Source organism: Protopterus annectens, chromosome 14.part0, assembly GCF_019279795.1.
Source record: "Protopterus annectens isolate FY-2018-M chromosome 14.part0, PAN1.0, whole genome shotgun sequence".
NCBI classification, from domain to species: domain Eukaryota; kingdom Metazoa; phylum Chordata; order Ceratodontiformes; family Protopteridae; genus Protopterus; species Protopterus annectens.
Genome location: NC_056748.1, coordinates 1,123,670,404 through 1,123,690,925, shown reverse-complemented (window position 1 = coordinate 1,123,690,925; position 20,522 = coordinate 1,123,670,404). Strand labels below are relative to the sequence as shown.

At 41.7% G+C, this 20,522-nt stretch overlaps 1 protein-coding gene across 3 annotated transcripts in view; it reads left to right on the top strand.

The window, feature by feature from the left end:
• The window catches only part of ZFYVE27 (zinc finger FYVE-type containing 27), a 1,067,636-nt gene that overhangs the window by 231,886 nt on the left and 815,228 nt on the right, over positions 1-20,522 (top strand). For all 3 annotated transcript variants that reach the window (XM_044056911.1, XM_044056910.1, XM_044056912.1), the window contains exon 5: positions 17,762-17,874. In XM_044056911.1, coding sequence (XP_043912846.1) covers positions 17,762-17,874 — 113 coding nt within the window. The remainder of the gene's footprint in view (positions 1-17,761; positions 17,875-20,522) is intronic.

The following is a 20,522-nucleotide window of genomic DNA, read 5'->3' as shown; positions in this document are numbered from 1 at the left end:
TTGCAAGTTTTCCATGGTACCTGTCACAGTCTGAGTTAAAATTCTTACTTCATCTGGAATAGAACTCACACTGGTATCAAGACTGGAGTCAGCGACAGTTAAATGACATTGGTCTCACCACCATTAATAATATTATTTTCTACATTAGTATCCATAAAAACTGAACACTGAGCCAAAACACAGTAAACAAAGCTAAAAACACAACTGGATGCTGCTCCAAGGAAAAAAAAACACACAGAAAAAACAAACCTTGGCTCAAATTGCTCAAAGTTACTAATGAAAACACCGGAGACTTTATGTTTAGTGCTTTCGTCCCTTCTTTATTTGAAACTTCTTCAGAAACAATCTCCTAAAAGTTAAATTTCCTTTTAAACATTTTTAAAAATTATGTAACAAACCCGCCACATACTACAACCAATCAGAAAAACGTATTGATTCATGTGATATAAAAGTCACAAAATAAATTAATTGTAATGAGGTAATGAGACCATTTGCAGAAAAACTTATCTTAAAAATATACCAAATTCTTAATTATCATAAAAAGTGTGTGTGTGTGTGTGTGTGTGTGTGTGTGTGTGTGTGTGTGTGTGTGTGTGTGTGTGTGTGTGTGTGTGTGAGTGTGTGAGTGTGTGAGTGTGTGAGTGTGTGAGTGTGTGAGTGTGTGTGTGTATATATATATATATATATATATATATATATATATATATATAAAATCAATAAACATTTTATATTAAAACTTTCATTAAGATCAGGGAGCTTGTCGGCAATTAATTTAATCTGCCATTTCAGCTCCCTAGTCTGTAAAAAGAAATTGTTACAACCATTAGTGAACCAAAAAGAATCATTTTGTTCCAAAACAGAAAACTCAAAACTTTCTGAAGTTTCCCCATTCCAATCTATGTTTCTCCTAGGCATTATTGAAATCTTTCTTTTGAATAGCATAACAGCGCTCTCTAATACAAAACTTTAATTCTCTGATACTTTTGCCTACATCAAAGTGGGAATAAGAACAGCATACAGCCACATAAACAATATCAGAACTACGACAATTGTATCGTGCTTTAGAAAAAACAGTATAACTAATATGCTCAATAGTCTAAGCACTAACAGTGTTAATAAAACGACATTACCTGCAGTATGCACAACTAAATATGCCTGTGATGGAAATTTTTCTTATATCCCGCCCAGTGTCATTTAGTTGGTTGACTTTTAAGTGACCGAGGTACGACTCTTCATCTTTTAGATGTTGTAATAACTATGGAACTATCCCCAATGTAAGTTTATTAGTTCAGCATTCCGAAAGAACACTTTTAGGACCAGTTATTTACACTACCGGAGCAATCACCCCAAATTTATGAAAAATAATATTTTTAGAGGGCAGGTGATTAGAGCCAGCAGGAAGGATAACCAGCATGGATGAAAATATTTTCAAAGAAGTGCATTTCATTACCTAGTTATTTGTGAATAGAGGATATCTTCTGGTTGAACTTGAAAACATTTCCGAGTTTATTATTACTTTCCAAAGCTATTGTGTTTAATGACAAGCAGAGTAATGATGTGTCTGACATGACTTTAACGCTTTCCGTTAGCATGTCCGTTGATAGTAAAACTGTTATATCTAATAACTGGAAAATCATACAGAGGAATGATGAGTTGGTACACATCTTAGGAGGTAAACCAAATTTTTGTGTTAGAAAATCCACCAACATCAAGAGTTTGTTGGAAAACGGCATTGGGCAAGATACAAGAAAAATTTCAATCACAGATACCTTTAGTTGTGCATCCTGCAGTCAGTGTTGTTCTATTAGCAATATTAGTTCTTACACTTTTTAGCATATCAATTGTACTGTTTTTTCTAATGCAAACTACAATTGCTATAGTTCTTAGGTTCATAGGTTCATACTAGGCTATCTGCCCTAGGGCATTTATAAGCCTAGCCAGAGTGTGTTTGGCTTTCACCACCCATGTTAAATTAATTTTGCTATGCCCTTTTTCGAGGTTAGTATACTGTGCCTCTGTCTAACAGTGACACAGAAGTGATACCCGGGGTAAACCTACGATCTCCCATCCACTCATCAAGAGTCCTCTTGAAGAGAGTCAATGAGGGACTCTGCCTAACCTAGACTGGGATTTTATTCCAGAGTAAAGGGAGCCTCTGGGTTATGAATCTGTCTCTCCAGCATGTCCTATTTATTTCAGTGCTGAGGTTCAAGTCTCTCGAGCGCATAGCTCAATGGGATTTGGATTTTCTGAGTTGCAGCATGTCCATTAATTCCGGGTTGGACATGGCTTTATACGTTAGGCACAGATCGCCTCTGAGCAGGCGGTATGCCACTGAGTAGAGCTGGAGTTTCTTTAACCGGGCAGCATATGGCATCTGTTTGAGCCCTATGATCCTCTTGGTGAGGTACTTTTGGGGTCTTTCCAGTTGCTGCAGGTGTCTGGTAAGGTACATCCCGAAAGGAGCATTGTACTCGATTATGGGCGTGATGAGGGATGAGTAAAGAGGCACGATGACCTCCCCTGATCTAGATGTGAATCCCTTCATGATTAGGTGGGCTATATAAAATGTTTTTCTAACAACTTTGGCCACGTGGTTGTCAAATGAGAGCTTGCTATCAACTTGGGTCCCCAGGTCCCTAATTACTTCTTCTGTACTTAATGGATTACCACCTATGTGGTAATTTGTGGGCACTTTGTTTTTACCAAAGGGGATGACTATACACTTTTTGGCGTTTAGCTTGAGGCCATGTCTCTGGCACCAGTTGTCTGTTTCTATGAGGCCCTTTTGGAGGATGCTTGTGTCGGCTGGAGAGTCGATTATGGCGCCCAGTTTGCAGTCATCTGCGAACTTAGTCAGCCACAGTCCTTCCGTGTTGGCCTATACCTCTGAGAAATATATACCGAACAAGAGAGGTCCCAGGACTGAGCCTTGTGGGACGCCACTTGTAACTGGTTTGGAGTCTGACATGGCTCCAGCAATTCTAACCATGTGGGTTCTGTCCTTGAGCCAGTTTGCAACCCATCTAGTGACATAGGGGTTTATATTTAAGCTGGTGAGCTTATTTATAATGCCCGAGTGGGGTATTGTATCGAAGGCTTTTGCGAGGTCCAGGTAGGCTGTGTGGACCATCTTCCCCTCATCAATGGCCTTGGTGACTGTTTCAAAGAAATCAACCAGGTTTAAGAGGCAGGATCTGCCCTTAACAAAGCCGAACTGGGTAGGATCCAGTGTCTGTAGGTCCCCAATATCTTTATTTATGAGGTCCATGATGATCCTTTCCATAGCTTTGCAGACTAAGCTAGTCAGGCTTATGGGGCGATAGTTTCCAGGATCCGTTGAGGCACCACCTTTGTGGAGAGAGACCACTGTTGCTGTACGCCACTCTTTGGGTACATATCCTGTAGTAAGGCTAAGATTGAACAGTAGTTTTATGTTTGGGTTTAGCTCTTCTTGGAGTTCATGTAGGATGCAGCGCGGGACACCGTCTGGTCCCATTGATGCTGTGTTTTTTTGCTTTGGAGAGGGCAGCTCTTACCTGAGCATCTGAGATGTCAGGGGGGGCAGCACTCTTCTGGGATAAATATTTGCCCTTTTGGTGGCAATGTCTGTGGGTTCGGTGTATTTTTTGTCATTTTGGACTAATTCTGAGCATCTCTGGGAATTCCCACCCAGGTTCCTAACATAACTAAAGAAAGCCTTGTGATTATCCTTAGTGTCCTGTTCAATTTTTCTCTCGAAGTTGGCCTTAGACGATTTTATGAGTGCCCATAGTTTTTTGCTAATACTGATCAGAGATGCCTTCCCTTTTTGGGATTTTGCTCTATCATGTAGTAGCTTCCTCCTTCTATTGTATAATTTGTTTATGGATGGGGTCCACCAGACAGGACGTCTGCCTTTGGAGGATTGGGTCTTGGTTTTATTTGGGATTGCATGATCCATGCATTCCTGAAGGTGTTCATAGAATGTGTTTATAAAGGATTCTGCGGTTTGGGCCATATTTTCCACAGGCCCGGGGGCTTTGAAGGATTCCACCTCGGTTTTGAGGAGTGTGAAATTTGCTTTAGAGAAGTTTTTCACTGTGGTTTTCAGGGCAGGGGGTGGAGTCGGGATGTGAATATCCAGTGAGATTAGTTTATGGTCTGATCTTACCAGTGAGGGATACACTTCTGGTCTGGAGCATAGAGTCCCCATGTTGGTAATGATCAGGTCCAGTATGTTTTCCCCTCTTGTGGGAGTGGTAACAAGTTGTTCCATAGCATATGAGTTCATAAATTCTTGGAACCTTTGGGCTAGGGTGTTGGAGCTAGAGTAATGCTCCCAGTCTATGTTTGGGTAGTTGAAATCGCCCAATATAATGGTGTTTGGAGAGACCTTCATATTTTCCAGTGATCTCAGGAAGGCCGAGTGGGGTTCCTGGGTTTGGGAGGGTGGTCTGTAGCAGGCTATAAACTGGAAGGCAGTTTTACCCACTGTTAGTTGCACATGGATAGTCTCTGATGCTTCGTGCTGTGCCACCAACCTGGAGGTGTGGGTATCTTTGACGAATATTGATACTCCCCTCCTTTTGTGGTATGGTCCAAGTTTTGGGGCCAAAAAGCATGGTATGAGGTATAACCTGGTAGTGCTGGGGTGCTCTCTGGAGCCCTGAACCACGTTTCTGTTACTGCACAGATATCAGTTTTCTCCATGCTAAGGAGAGTTTTGAGTGTGTGCATCTTGAGGTTTAGACTTCTGGCATTGAGTAGCATTACTCTTAGTTTCTTATCCCTTGTGATACCTATGGAGGTGGGTTTGTCTTTTGAGCCTTGCCTAAAAAAGGCACTATGGGGGTAGCAAGAGCCTTTGCCAATATCCGAAAGCCCAGGGATGACAGGTGCAAGCCGTCCCTAGCGAAGCATCGTGGCTTGTCGAGCATGTCATCCCAGGCTGACTGGCATTGGATCCCCTTTAAATGACACCAGTACTTAAGCCAGTTGTTGAAATTGATCATCTTGTCTTCATATTGTGGCATCATTCTTGGTGAGGGTAAGATGCTACTCAAGGTCAGGGTCATACCGGCCTGGGCTACATGCTCAGAGAGCTCCTCTATGTCTCTTTTCATGTAGTCCAAGGAGGTATGTCTCAGGTCATTCACACCAGCATGGACAATGACTGAGTCATATTTGTACTTGCCTTGGAGTGACCTGAGTGCTTGTGTTATGTGGCGGATCCTAGCGCCTGACAGGCAGCTCACCGTGACCTCCCAAGGGAGTTAAGGCTTCCACTGCAAAAAACCCAACCCCCTCTGACAGAGATTCAAGGGCACTGGACAGATGGGGAAAAAAGGTTTACACATCTGCAACTTTGGCTATAAGGGCCTTAAACTGTCAATTTCATACTCTTAAGTATCAGCAACATGTCATGGCGTTGCTTAAACAGAAAATGTTATTAAACTCTGAATGTGCAGCAAACAAGGAAATGCAGGATTTATTGTATGCAGCTGAACAAGTGGGAAAACATACTTGCAATGTGGTTTTGATTCTTTGGAGGCCTCCTGCAGGGCCACAGTTGCAGGTTCTGTAATTAGGAGGCATGCTTGGCTAAAGGAACAGAATCTGCCTGATCATGTTAAAGTTAAATTACTAGATGCACCTTTACAGCATGATACTTTGTTTGGTGTTAAGGCAGAAGAGGTGTTAAAGAAAATGGAGGACAAAGCTAAATTTATGCAAACTGTCAAAGATTTTTTTACAAGTACAGCCACCTAGATTTAGTAGACACTGGCCTACAAAAAATTGGTCCTTTCCTGTGTCAGACCGACCTCAAAGGGGCAGATCCAGATACCCTAGGGGCAGATCCCAGGCGCAGGGTTCTTATAGACCCAAACAATGGGGTGCTTCTACCTTCAAAGCTGGAGAAGATAGAACATAAACATACAGAAAACAGTCCCAATGACTTCCCCCTGCCTGCACCAAGCACTTTTCTTCTGGCAGCACCCTTAGGGGGAAAATTAGCACTTTTTGCTCAAACTTGGCACATCATAACCCAGGACAAGTGGGTTTTAAACATAGTGTCACAAGGCCACAAGTTCCATTTCCATACTCTGCCAAAGGCAAACGGCTGGCCAGATCTGCCAAAAAATCAATGGGCAGAGGCACAAAAACAAGTTTCATCCCTCATGGACATGGGGGCCATTCAACAAGTACCAGAGCAAGAGCAGGGACAAGGATTTTACTCAAGGATGTTCTTGGTACCCAGAAAGGACAAGGCCTGGAGGCCGATACTGGACCTATCTATTCTGAACACCTTCCTAGTTATTCCAAAATTCATTGACTTTGCAGCAGCTTCTGCCTGTGTTGGGCAAGAATGCTTGGCTTGTGACTTTAGACCTAAAAGAGGCTTACCTGCATGTTCCAATCAGACAGTCATGCAGAAGATACCTAAGATTCAAGGCTGGTTCAGTGCATTACCAATTCTCTGCACTGCCCTTTGGCTTATCTACTGCACCCAGGGTGTTTACAAAGTGACTGGCACCAGTAATTGCATTCTGCAGACAAAGAGGAATACAAATATATCCTTACTTGGATGACTGTCTCATTCAAGCTGAGAGCAAGGACATTCTTCTTCAACATCTGGCGTTTGTGAAAAGACTTCTAGCATGCCTAGAGTACACAGTCAGCAAAAAGAAATCAAACCTAGTACCCTCACAAGAGATATAATATTCCTGGGTGCAAGCTTAAATACAACTGCCCAGATGGCTTATCTCATGCCAGACAAACAAAGGCAACTGACCACCTATTTCAAAATGTTGGCAACAAAGGCCCAGTTATCTGCAAGAAAAATTCTGCAGGCTTTGGGCTTCATGACATACTGCATCCTTCTAATTCCATATGCAAGACTGCATATGAGGAAACTTCAGTGGTACCTAAAAAGTGTTTGGACTCAACATTGCCACATTGCCACAGCCTGGAAACGGTCATTACTCTCATTCCCTGCCTGCAACAGGAGTTTCGATGGTGGGCACAGGCCTGTCACCACAACAAGGGACAGCTATTTACATTACCTCTAGCCAGGCAGACACTAACAACAGATGCATCAGACTATGCCTGGGGAGCCCCCATGACAGGAAGATGCATTCAGGGCACATGGCCCTCAAACCAAATGCATCTACATATCAGTCAAAAAGAGATGTTAGCTGTTCAAAATGCCCTGACAGCCTTCAAGGACCTACTTCATCCGGGACAACTACTGATAAAGACCGACAACACCACAGTCATGTGGTATATAAACAAGCAGGGAGGCACACATTCCTACCCTCTTTGCAGACTAGCCATGACCTTGTGGGACACAGCTTTGACTTAGAGTAAATCTATAGGCACAATTCCTGCTAGGAAAGGAAAATACTCTGGCAGACGAACTAAGCAGAAACCTCATGGATTCCCATGAGTGGAAGCTGGATCCACAAGTCTTCAGCATGATAACAAGGAAATGGGGATGCCCAGACATAGATCTATTTATAATGTAAGTCAACCATGTTTAACAGGCATGATCTACCTTTAACGAATCTGAACTGGGTTGCGTCTAGAGTTCAGAAATGATCTATGTCCTTGTTAATAAGGTCCGTAATGATTCTTTCCGTTGCCTTGCAGATGAGGCTAGTCAAGCTTATGGGCTTATAATTCCCAGCGTCGGTTGATGGTCCCCCATTTTGCAGCAGGATTACTGTTGATGTCTTCCATTCAGCCAGAACATAGCCAGTTCACAGGCTGTGGTTAAACAGGGCTCCAAGTAGGTCTGCTTGGTCTCATATTTTAAGTTGCTTAAAAGGCAACCTGGGATGTTGTCTGGTCCCATTGATGCCTTGTTTTTGGCCTTAGAGAGTGCTGAGATGACTTGCTCTCTTGAGATAATAGACTGAGGAATAGTGACAGGTATACTTTGGGGGATGAGTGGAGGAAACAGGGGGGGGTAAAGTTTTCTCCAAATCTGTCATCTAGCAGGTTGGCTATTACCATAGCATCATAGGACCATAGAAAGTTTCTAGACTAATGGCCCTAGGGACCTTACAAGCTTAGCCAAGTTCTATTCTTATTTCCATGATCAGCACCTATAACCCCTGTCTGACATCAAAAGATACCTCTTCAATCAGTTAAGCTCTGACCGGAGGTCAGGATCAAACCTTGCACCTTGTTCATGAGAAAAGAACACCTTTATCGTTATGCCAATTGGTATTTCTGTATGAGTATGAGTGGTGCCATCCACAACCAGTTCAGCGCATAGCTGGGTATTCCCTTTTAGATTTTGGATGTAGTTAAAGAATGCCTTGTTATTATCCTTAGCTAGAGAGACTACTTTTGCTTTGTGATTAACTTTGTAGGACTTGACAAGATCTCTAGTTTGTTTAACCCGGAGATGGATTTCTTCCTCTGCTGAATCAGTTCCCTCTTGTTCTTTCTCTTGTTGTGTAGTCTGTTTATACCAGGGGTCCAGCAGGGTGGCTTGTTTTTTCGGCAAGAACTTGTTTTAATCTGGTCAAGTACAGCTGATTCTGTACAACTGCTTAAGTGGTTATACAGGGCATTGGTGTACACCTCTGCATAGGAGTCTGTGTTATCTGCGTTTGAGGGGGCTTTGAAACTTCTCATACCATCACTTAATAGGAGGTAATTTGTCTTTGAAAAATTCTTAAGCATTTTAAGCTTGATGGGGTGTCTAGTCTTATAATTACATTGAACGAGACTGATTTATAGTCTGATCTTACCAAGGAGGACAACGCTATGTTAGTGAGTACTATGTCCAGGATATTTGAGCCTGTTGTGGGTATGCTGACCTGACTAGCTGTTAGAAGATATTTGCACTGACAAAGTCCCAAGAACCCATGAGCCAGCATGTTTGTGGTTGTGTATGTTTCTCAGTCGATGATAGGATAGTTACAATCACCCATGAGTAAGGTGGTGGGCTATATGACAAGTGACTCCAGTAAGTTCAGGTATGCGGCATGCTATTTCTGTTTCATGGCGGGGGACCTATAGCTAGCTGTGATGTGGTAGGCATCTTTGCATATAGTTAATTAGACATGGAGTAGCTCAAGGGAGTCATAGTGTTTGACCAGTCTTGAGGTGCACTTATCCTTAGTGAAGTTGGATACACCTTCTCCTTTGGTTCTTTCACGGTCAGTTTATGGTCTGAACATATGGAAGGCAATGTAGCCCTCCATACTCATTTGAAATCCTGCTGTAATTCCACTTTTTCTTCTGCAGCCCAGAGTCTGTGGTTTTCAGATTCGAATTCAGGATTTTATGTATTTTGTGTAGCTCTGCTTTGTGCATGGATTCCCATAGTGGCTGATGTATGGCTTTTATTCACATTGGCTAGTTTATTTAATTTAATTGCACCTGCGTTTTATCTGCCTGGTTGTCTGTCTGTATTAGCACATAGATCTATTCAGTGGCACTGTATACGCTTCTGGCACCCATCATTTTTGAAAGCCTGTTAATGTTCCTTTAAGTCAGGTAAAAGGGGGGTAGCTAAATTTTTGAATACCATCAGACCACACAAAGTGACATCTACTTTGACAATGCTGCCTGTGTCACCAAGTTAAATTGTAGATATTTTCTGTTACGTTATTGGTAACATTAAGTAAAAAACAGACTTTTTGTTGTGTCTTTCGGCTTTTCCTGGTTAGGTGTCGCCACAGCGGAACTCCGGTCCACTAATGATTGGCAGTAGATTTTTACGTGCCGAGTTGCTGGCCCTGACATACAACCTTCAACGAAGGTACGCCCATTCATGCATGTCTCCACACAGAAGACGCTTTAGCTGAGAATCGAACATGACAACATCTTACTGTGAGGCGACAATGCTACCGCAGCACCACCACCGCAGTTAGGTAAAAATTAGTCTAAATATCTTTCATTTTTTGAGTATGCATAAAGTTGAAACAGTCATTTTGTGTCCTTGTCTTTATTGCCGTTATTATTTCCTTAGTTGTGTAAAAACTCTTCAGATTTCCTGTTTCTGTTTTATGGTTATTCGTAAATAGGGCATGAGACCATAGAATTATGACATATCATAAAATACAAAAATGCAGATGATGAAAAGTAATAATATAACAGAGTCCTGATTTGAAAGCAATCTTTAATAACACAAAATTCAAAAGAATTCTTTTAGTCAAGTTTTTTTTGATAAAATTCAAGAAAAAAATTGTTTAACACTAAAATTTAGCATGTCCTGAAATTGATTTCTAGTAATATTTTGAAAGTAGGGGATAAAATTACTCTTAATCTTACTTGTTGGTTCACAGTAAAGTATACCCATTACCAATATTGAGTTCTGAAACACAAGACTACAGACTGTCCTGATATGTTGTCAGACCAGAAGAATCATCATTATTCATTTCATTGCTGGAGCTAAAAATATTGTGGAACTAATTCAGCAGGTGCAATTTGTTAACAACCTTAAAAAGTTCTTTTTTAATGAAGAATTCATTTGGCATAATTGTAGGAATAAAATTTAAACCACTCTGTAATGCAGTCACTTAGTGTTGTTGTCAAGAAATGTAAGTATATTACAGACTTCTAGGTGTCTGACTAGCAATGCAGTTGTCACGAGGAAGAATGTCAGAGAGCATATTAGGTTACCTATTAAGAGTACCTTTTTCTGTCTTTTAACGTTTCTGCTGTTAGTGATATTTTCCACCTCCATGTCTTGGTCCGTTATATATGCTCTTTTTTTTGTCCCATGGTAGTCAAAATTCAGAAAGGAGGTTATTCCTGGAAAAGCAGTTATCTGCAGATAGACAGGAAACTGGGCTGCTAAGTAAACCAACAGGAAAGCTACTGTTACTTCTGGATGTTCCACTGTTGCTAGCTGCACTGTTTTGTCCCACAAAGCTGGTGCCCTGACATCATTGGTTGTGATATTCCATCACATGACAAGGTCTTCATTTCACCTGAAGCTGGTGCACTGACATCATTGGTTGTGACATTCCATCACATGACAAAGTCTTCATTTCACAAGAAGCTTGTGCACTGACATCATTGGTTGTGATAATCCATCACATGACAAAGTCTTCATTTCACACAAAGCTGGTACACTGATATCATTGGTTGTGATATTCCATCACATGACAAAGTCATCATTTCACACGAAGCTGGTGCACTGACATCATTGGTTGTGACATTCCGTCGCATGACAAAGTCTTCATTTCACTGACTTTCAAAGGAATCTATTTCATGAGTGTAAGCACTGATCTTACACTGTAATTTATTTTGCTATCTTTTCTGAAGCTCAGATCCAATGGATTTTAGCTTTTTAAAGCTGTTTGAATGTTTTTGTAAGTTCTGTCTGGTTATGCAGAATCCATGGACTTAGTTTCCCATTTTTTTTCAATTCTGCAATCAGTTTATCTAGTTTAATTGCATGTGCCCCTATTAGTATAAATAGTTGTTCGGTTGTACAGTGATGGGCTGCTGCCATCCGTTGTTTTTGAAAATCACATTGATGCTTGTCAGTCAGATTAGAAGGCGTAGGCAGGATTCTGAAAGCCTGCAAACCAAAAGAGATTGTATCTAATGCAGAGTATTTTCTCAGCATCACCATGTTGAATTGAATGTTAGTTTTCTGTTATAGTCCTTTTCATTTTTGTTTGATATTTTCTGGTTAATTGTTTGTAACATTAGGTACAAGAGACAAAGAACAAATCTAAATATATTTGAACAAGCAACATCAAACATATATCCTGCAAATTGATTTTCTGGTGTATTCTAAAATGAATTATAAAATATGTTGTGTGCTTGGTTCTGTCATTTTCTGAAATGACCTATTTTGCATGTGATTGATACATTTTTTAATCTTCACTTTCATTACACAGAGGAAAACTACTTCTGTTGCATATTTTTATCAGAAAATGTGTAAGATTTTCCATGCTGAATAGTGTTACATTATGCTCTGTTGTTTCACAAAGAGCATATGGAGATGTTCATCGTGTGACACTGCTGCAGTCATTACACTTGGGTTATCCTGCCGTTAGGCGGTTCCCCAGTTGGCCTGAGTTCCAAAGTCCTGGTCCTGCGTCGGTTGCTGTCGCTTCTTTCCTGACGTCAGTGCGCCAGGGGGATATAAGATGCAGCCAACGCCATTTTCTTCAGTCTTTCTTGCCGCGCGGTGCCCGAAGCAGAAGCAGTTCGCAAGTGCCAGTCGGCCGACTCCTGAGATTTTCATTCCGAATCCAGAACCGAAGTCTTCTAAAAAGCTAACTACCCCGTTGGGGAAACTTTTTCTTGCCTCAGACCAATGTCAGTAAAAGTTAATAATTGTATTTCTTGTGGTAAGCAAATACCTCATAAGGATTTCCACTCCTACTGTATCCCATGCCTAGGCCCAGACCACGACGTCACTGGTTGTCGGTTTTGTGCTAGGTTTAACAAGCGCACTATTAAATGTCGGTTTGATTTTGCGTGACATTATTTTGGCAGAAAATTTAATTACACCATGCCGTCGGAACATCCGACGACTGGAATTCATAAAAAGCGCAAGGACAAGAACAGGCATCCGAGGCCCAAGACTGACGACGAGGCCTCTTCTAAGCCGGTCACCGGTTCTCCGGTTTTCAGCGAGGCGCCTACGCAGCCCTTGATGACCGCTTCTATTGAACCACAGACCGCCTCTGACTCCCATGTGGAGCTGGCTGGGCCTTCGGACGCTGTTGCTATTCAGATTGCCGAACTTAATCCTACAGAGGGAACCAAAGTAGCTGAACAATCCACAGCTTCAGAGGGTGTTTTCAGACCTACCCAGTTAACCATTAAACCCTCTGTTAAGTCTAAGCCTCCCTTAAAAGCAAAGAAACAGACACAACAATCTCCAGGGCAGGCTTCTATGCCTAAGAAACAAATGCTAAAAATGGCTGAAGACCTAATCACCCTGATCAGAGGGTCCCAACCCCCTCCATATAAAAGGCCCAGACAAGATGCAGACTATGAATCTTCAGACCAGGTGTCCATTTCCTCTGACTCATCCTCAGACCTAGGGTATTCCTTACCTCCTTATGAAGATTCTGATGTTGAGGAATCAATTCCATCAGCCTCTTCACCTGAGGGCTACTCTTTTGGGGAGACCTTACATACCACGAGGAAGCGTTTCCACTGGGAAGGCCAGGATTACTCAGAATCCAAGAAAAGGCTCAGAGACTTCCTCTTATTGCCTCAACACAGACCCCTTGCTATTCCGCCAGTGTTAGATATTGTGGATGATGTATACACTGAATCCAGCTTAAACCCTGACTCCTTACCACCAGCCCCAGTTAAGCCAGAGAGATATTACAGAGTCCCTGACTCTCACAAATTTCTATACAAAAGCCCTGTTGCTGACCCTGAAACTATTTCTCAGGGACCCAAAGGGATTAAGGCCTCATCAGCTAAAAAAACAGTCCCCTCTGACAGAGATTCCACAGCATTAGACAGATGGGGCAAGAAAGTTTATACATCTGCAACTTTAGCCATGAGAGCCTTGAATTGCACCCGGTTTCACATGTTAAAATATCAGCAATTTTTAATGTCTCAGTTAAAACAAAAAATGCTTCCAGATTCAGATCCTCCTAATTTTAAAGAAATGCAGGATTTATTGCATGCTGCTGAACAAGTGGGAAAACATACTTTGCAATGTGGTTTTGATTCCTTAGAGGCCTCCTGTAGAGCAGCAGTTACAGGCTCTGTCATTAGAAGGCATGCTTGGTTAAAAGAACATACGCTACCAGATCATGTTAAAGCCAAATTACTGGATGTACCTTTGCAGCGAGATGTGTTGTTTGGAGTTAAGGCAGAGGAGGTATTAAAAAAGATGGAGGATAAGGCAAAATCTATGCAAACAGTCAAAGATTTCTTACAGGTTCAACCTCCTCGTTTTAGCAGAAATTGGCCAACAAAAAATTTGTCCTTTCCAGTCACAGACAGACCTGAAAGGGGCAGATATAGACTTCCAAGAGGTAGAGGTCAGACACAAGGCCCTTACAGACCTCGACAATGGGGTACACCAGGCCAGAAAGAAGGGGAAGACAGGCCTCAACCTTATAAAAAACAGTCTCAATGACTTCCCACTACAGCTGCCAAACAGCTCTCTCTTGGTAGCCCCCTTAGGAGGAAAACTGGCTCTTTTCTATCACAATTGGCATTGCATCACCAAAGACAAATGGGTTCTCAACATCATATCTCAAGGTTACAGGTTCCACTTCCACACTCTTCCAAGGTTAAAAGGAATGCCAAATCTGCCACCAAATCAATGGGCAGAGGCACAAAAACAAATTACAGCACTCGTGGACATGAGAGCTATTCAAAAGGTACCACCACAAGAGCAAGGACAAGGATTTTACTCAAGACTCTTTCTGGTTCCTAGAAAGGACAAAGCCTGGAGACCCATTCCGGACCTTTCTTCTCTGAACACTTACCTGGATATTCCGAAATTCAAAATGTTGACACTACAGCAGCTTCTTCCCATGCTGGGCAAGAAAGCTTGGGTCGTGACTTTGGACCTCAAAGAGGCATACCTGCATGTCCCTATCAGACAAAACTGCAGAAGATACCTCAGATTTCTAGCAGGTTCAATGCACTATCAATTCTCTGCACTACCCTTTGGCTTGTCTACTGCGCCCAGGGTCTTCACAAAGTGCCTGGCACCAGTAATTGCATTTTGCAGGCAAAAAGAAATTCAAATTTACCCATACCTGGACGACTGCCTAATCCAAGCAGAGAGCAAGGACATTCTTCTAAAGCATCTGGCATACGTAAAAAAGTTAAGTTGCCTGGGGTACACAGTAAACGAAAACAAATCAAAACTAGTGCCCTCACAACAGATAATATTCCTGGGTGCCAGCTTAAATACAACGGCCCAGATGGCTTATCTCATGCCAGACAAGCAAAGACAACTGACTCAATATTTTCATTTAATGGCAACAAAGACCCAACTCCCTGCAAGAAAAATTCTGGAGGCCTTGGGCTACATGGCATCTTGCATACTACCAATTCCATATGCCAGACTGCATATGAGGAAACTACAATGGTACCTAAAGAGTGTATGGTCTCAACACTGTCAAAATTTGGAAACAGTTATACCACTAATTCCTTGCCTTCAACAAAAGTTTCAATGGTGGGTTCAAGCTTGTCACCTCAACAAGGGACAGCCTTTTACTCAACCCACAGCCAGGCAGACACTGACAACAGATGCATCGGATTACGCCTGGGGAGCACACATGGCAGGAAAATGTATTCAGGGCGAGTGGCCCACAGAACACAGACATCTCCACATCAATCAAAAAGAGATGCTAGCTGTACAAAATGCAATTATATCTTTCAAGGACCTGCTACATCCAGGACAACTACTACTAAAGACAGACAATGCCACAGTTATGTGGTACATAAACAAGCAAGGAGGCACACACTCCTACCCCCTCTGCAGACAAGCCATGACCTTGTGGAACACAGCTTTAAACTACCAAGTTCATCTGCAGGCACAATTCCTGCCAGGAGAGAAAAACGCACTGGCAGACGACCTAAGCAGAAACATCATGGATCCTCACGAATGGCAATTGAGTCCACAAATATTCAGAATGATAGCACAAAAATGGGGGAAACCAGACATAGATATGTTTGCATCCCCAATGAACTGCCAACTACAGAAATACTGCACAAGGAGCTACCATCCACAAGCATGGAAAGTGGATGCCCTCTCATTCAGCTGGAAAAAACTACAAGTATACACTTTCCCTCCTTTACCTCTCCTTCCAAAGGTACTCATAAAAGCCAGGCAGGAAGAGCCAAAGATGATCCTGATTGCACCAGACTGGCCACGCCAGCACTGGTACCCAATCTTAAAGAACTTAGCACAAGAACCACCCTGGATTTTGCCTCAAATCCCACAGCTATTGACACAACACAACAATCAGATACTTCACAGCCAGCTAAAGACCTTTAATCTAGCTGCATGGAAAATTCCTTAACCAAGCAAGCAATGCCTCTCTCCAAAGCTGTTATGGATGTCATTCTGGAGGCCAGAAGGCTAGCACCAGGAAAGCCTACTCGGATAAATAGAAGAGATTCTGTGCCTGGAACCAAGCACACAGCCTTGACCCTCTTGTCCCAAACATTCCTCAGATACTTCAATACTTAACTGAGATGCTGGACAAAGGCCTCTCCTTCTCATCCATCAAGATCCACGCCTCTGCCATCTCTGCTCATTACAACACGGATCCACCAATTTTTTTCAAATCCTTTGCTCAAACAGTACCTCAGAGGGGCTAAAAATATGAGACCACCCCGTAGAGCACCTACACCAACTTGGGACCTCAACTTTGTTTTGGAAAAATTAACTTTACCTCCTTTTGAGCCAGCTAACACAGCAGAATTAAAATCCATCTCTTGGAAGACTGCTGTGCTACTGGCAATAACATCAGCAAGAAGAGTTTCAGAATTGCAGGCACTAATGGCAGTGGAACCTTTCCTCATCTTCCACCAGGACAGGGTGTGCTTAAGAACTAACCCTACGTTTATGCCAAAGGTAGTATCAAGTGTGGCTCTAAACCAAACTATTCACTTGCCAACCTTTTATCCAAAACCACAGAACAAAGGGGAGAGACTACTACATTCCTTGGGCATTCACAGACAGTTACGCTTCGACTTGGACAAAACCAAAGCTTTCAGAAAATCTGAGCAATTATTGGTAGCATACGCTGCAGGAGCACAGGGAAAAGCCATTTCAAAGCAGACTATTTCAAAGTGGATAGCTCACTGCATACGTTTTTGCTATACACACCATGGGAAACCTGTACCTAGCAGCATTAGATCTCACTCCACTAGGGCAACAGCCACTTCAACTGCCTACCTCAGAGGAGTGCCTACCAAGGATATTTTAGAAGCAGCAACATGGAGTTCTGTACATACCTTCACCAAACATTACCATTTGCCTTTATATTCCAAATCCAGAGCTGGCTTTGCCACTGCTGTTCTGCAGGGCCTTATAGCCACCCCTAATGCCTTATAGATCCATCCTCCCTACCTCAGCTTTGGGATTACACCCAAGTGTAATGACTGCAGCAGTGTCACACGATGAACATAGTACAGTTTTGTACCTACCATAAATGTAGATGTTCGAGTGTAGACATTGCTGCAGTCCAGGTTACCCTCCCTCCTTCCCCTCTTACTTTCTGGTACGTACCTAGGTCTTCTACCCTTATTTCCTAAAGGGAGTATTTGCTGGTAATTAAAAATGATTGTTTGCTTTTCTATTATATATTTCACTAGCAATTTGAAAGGCCTACCTATTTGGGGGCACCTGACATCTGGGGCAAGAAAAACTGAAGAAAATGGCGTCGGCTGCATCTTGTATCCCCCTGGCGCACTGACGTCAGGGAAGAAGCGACAGCAACCGACGCCGGACCAAGACTTTGGAACTCAGGCCGACTGGGGAACCACCTGATGGCAGGATAACCCAAGTGTAATGACTGCAGCAGTGTCTATACTCGAGAATCTACATTTATGGTAGGACAAAACTGTACTTTACACTGCCTCATGAATGGAATGAGTGTTGGTAATGAAGTTCTAACTGAGATGCGTTTCACACCTGTGGCTCCATTTTGAATGCTTTATCTCATAGTGCATGCAGTCTATAAAATATATTCTAAAATAAGTATTTTTTAAGATTTGTGTTACAACAACCACAAATTTCAATTTTTGGATAATTATACTAAACTCTAAAGCTGACAGATACATTTTTGTTTTCTCTACCTAGATTCTATGGTGGTCTTCTTTGTTCCTTGAGTGTGTTGTATTTGCTTCCAATCTGCTGGACCTTTGCCCTTCTAAACAGCCTGCTCTTTTTGGGTAATCGTGATTTCTACCGAGGTAAGACCTGTAAAACAGGAAATTTTTCTTAAGATCCTTAATAGTAGTTTTAGATGAAGTGATAAATCAGTGACAGCACAATTCTCTTCTCCTGCCAATAACTGCTTACTGCCATAAGTCTACAACTATTGTCTTTTTTTTCCTCTAATATCAATGTTTGGATGTCTTCTAGTAATCACTATTACCACTTTGCTTTTGCTTTGTCCCTGATGTATCTTGTACCAGAGGAATCTTGATGAGCGGATGGGAGATCGTAGGTTTACCCCGGGTATCACTTCTGTGTCACTGTTAGACAGAGGCACAGTATACTAACCTCGAAAAAAGGCATAGAAAAATTAATTTAAAATGGGTGGCGAAAGCCAAACACATTCTGGCTAGGCTTATGAATGCCCTAGGGCAGATAGCTTAGTATGAACCTATGAACCTATGTTCTGCTGACTTTCCACTCTGAAATAATTTCTTTGTCAAATTCACATGCTCATGTATATCCATATATGTCACCTGTAAGATTGCTGTTTGTACCCTGCGCTTCGTAACATAATTTAATGCTCCTTGATTTTTGTCTATGCCTTTATGGTCATTTTCATTCAAAGGTTCATACATGGTTACTAGGCAAGTGGTGCAACATCGTGACATCAAGCATTCACAGGTTGTCCCTGTCCAGTAGTTCAAGTTACATTTGAACAGGGTAAAGGATGAACTTTGCTTCACTTGGTGAGGAAGCCTGCTTAAAAGAAGGGATAACATTTGAGACACATATCTGTCTCCCCCTATCATGTCCTGTTTGCTGTAGATGAGGTTTAGGTCTTTGGAGCAGGTATTACTGATGCTGTTTGTTTTGTGAATGTGCAGTAAATCCATTATTGTGGGGTCAGAGGATACCTTGTAGGCTAGGTGTAGATTTTTATGCAGCAGTCTGTAGTGGACTGTTTACAGGGATAGGGCTTTGAGATGGTTTTGAGGAGGAGCTACTGTTTTGCATGCATTTTATCATTTTGTATGATTTTTCAACCCTGTTGCTTAAATCAACTTGTCTATAGTTTAAACTATGACTGCTAGTCTGGATACCTAAATCTATAAAAACAAGGGAAACTATTATCTTAATTCTACATATTATATGATTAATACACATTTACATTCTCTTGCCCCAGCAGCCCAAGTTCATAACATTATATTCATTTTTAACGTGCGTGTTTTCACTCTTTCTTACCTTGTTATAGTATAAAATCTGGATACATTAAAACTAAGAAAAATTTATTTTTTATTTTAATATATTTAACATGTACAGCAGTCACTGATAGGAGTCCCTGCTCCTCACATTTATAATACCATTGACTGCACATTATATAAAACAATTTTAGTAAATAAAACAGTTTTACTTAAGTTACTTCTTTGTTTCCTTCATTGCCCTTTTAGACATTAATGTATAAAATGGGGTTATGCTTTCAGTTTACCCACCAGTTTAATGCAGTCAACAACATTTCAGTCTTTCTGAGACACTTCTTTTTACAAGGGCACATTTCACATGCAAGTTGCTATATCTAAAGGGATTTGTGGTTTACCGTCTGCCACTTATTCACTATTTTCACTGTGTTGCTGGTGGTCTTGATCATTTTCATCTCCTAACACAGTCTCTGGTTTACATTCAAGACACTCCTGTTTCTTCTAGTCAACTATTTTGTTTTTATGTTACCCAAGCATTTACTTTTGGAACAGTGGAAATGCTTCACTGGCAGAGTCTGTCTGTAAGTTTTGTTACTGTCAGAAGAATGAGAAGCAATCCCCTTCTGCTTGCTAGCTCACTTTTTGTTGGCTAATTTTTTTATTTCTTCCTTACCCTGTTCCGAGTACAAAAACTGTCTTTGATCCTCCATGGAAAAACTTCTGAAGACAGTTGGATACAGCTACTTGAATCTTATACTTGTCTCTTGTCATTCCCTGATTGTGGCGATAAATTTGCTTCTCTTCTGCGTGATATACAGAGAATCATTTTCCACAAGTAATCTACAGTCCCCCGTTTTTAATATTTTCCCTTATCCCACAGTTTTGTCCGGAGCACCTCTTTCTCCTACTCTGATTGCATGTTTACGAACACTAAAAGCTGTCGATACTGTCTCCCATTCCAAGCTACTTACTAGGCTTACTGACCGTAATCTCTCCCCCTCTACTATTCACTGGTTCTCAAGCTGTCAGTTAGGCTGCAGTCTGTCAGATGACAATCTGCTTGCTCCTCTTTCCTACCTATCCAAACTGGTGTCCTTCAAGGCTCTACCCTTAGCCCCCTCCTATTCAACATCTTTACTCCTCCTGCAACATCTTCTCCCTCGTACAGAACGCTGATGATTCTACTCTCATCTCTTGTGCTGACAGCATCTCTATACTTCTTTCTATCACCCAAAACTCCTCATCTGTGGAAAAATGGCTCACAGAGCATCAACTTATACTCAATCCTCAAAAAACTAAGCTCCTCCTATTTCTTCCCAAAACTCTCCACCACCTTAAACCCACCTTTACTATTTCTTTGCTAGATAACACTCTCATCAAAGCTAAGCCTCACACTAAGTTACTGGGTACAATAATCAATGACCAACTCAAATTCGACATCCAAATCCAATACTGTATCAAAAAAACTAGCATGAAACTGGGTC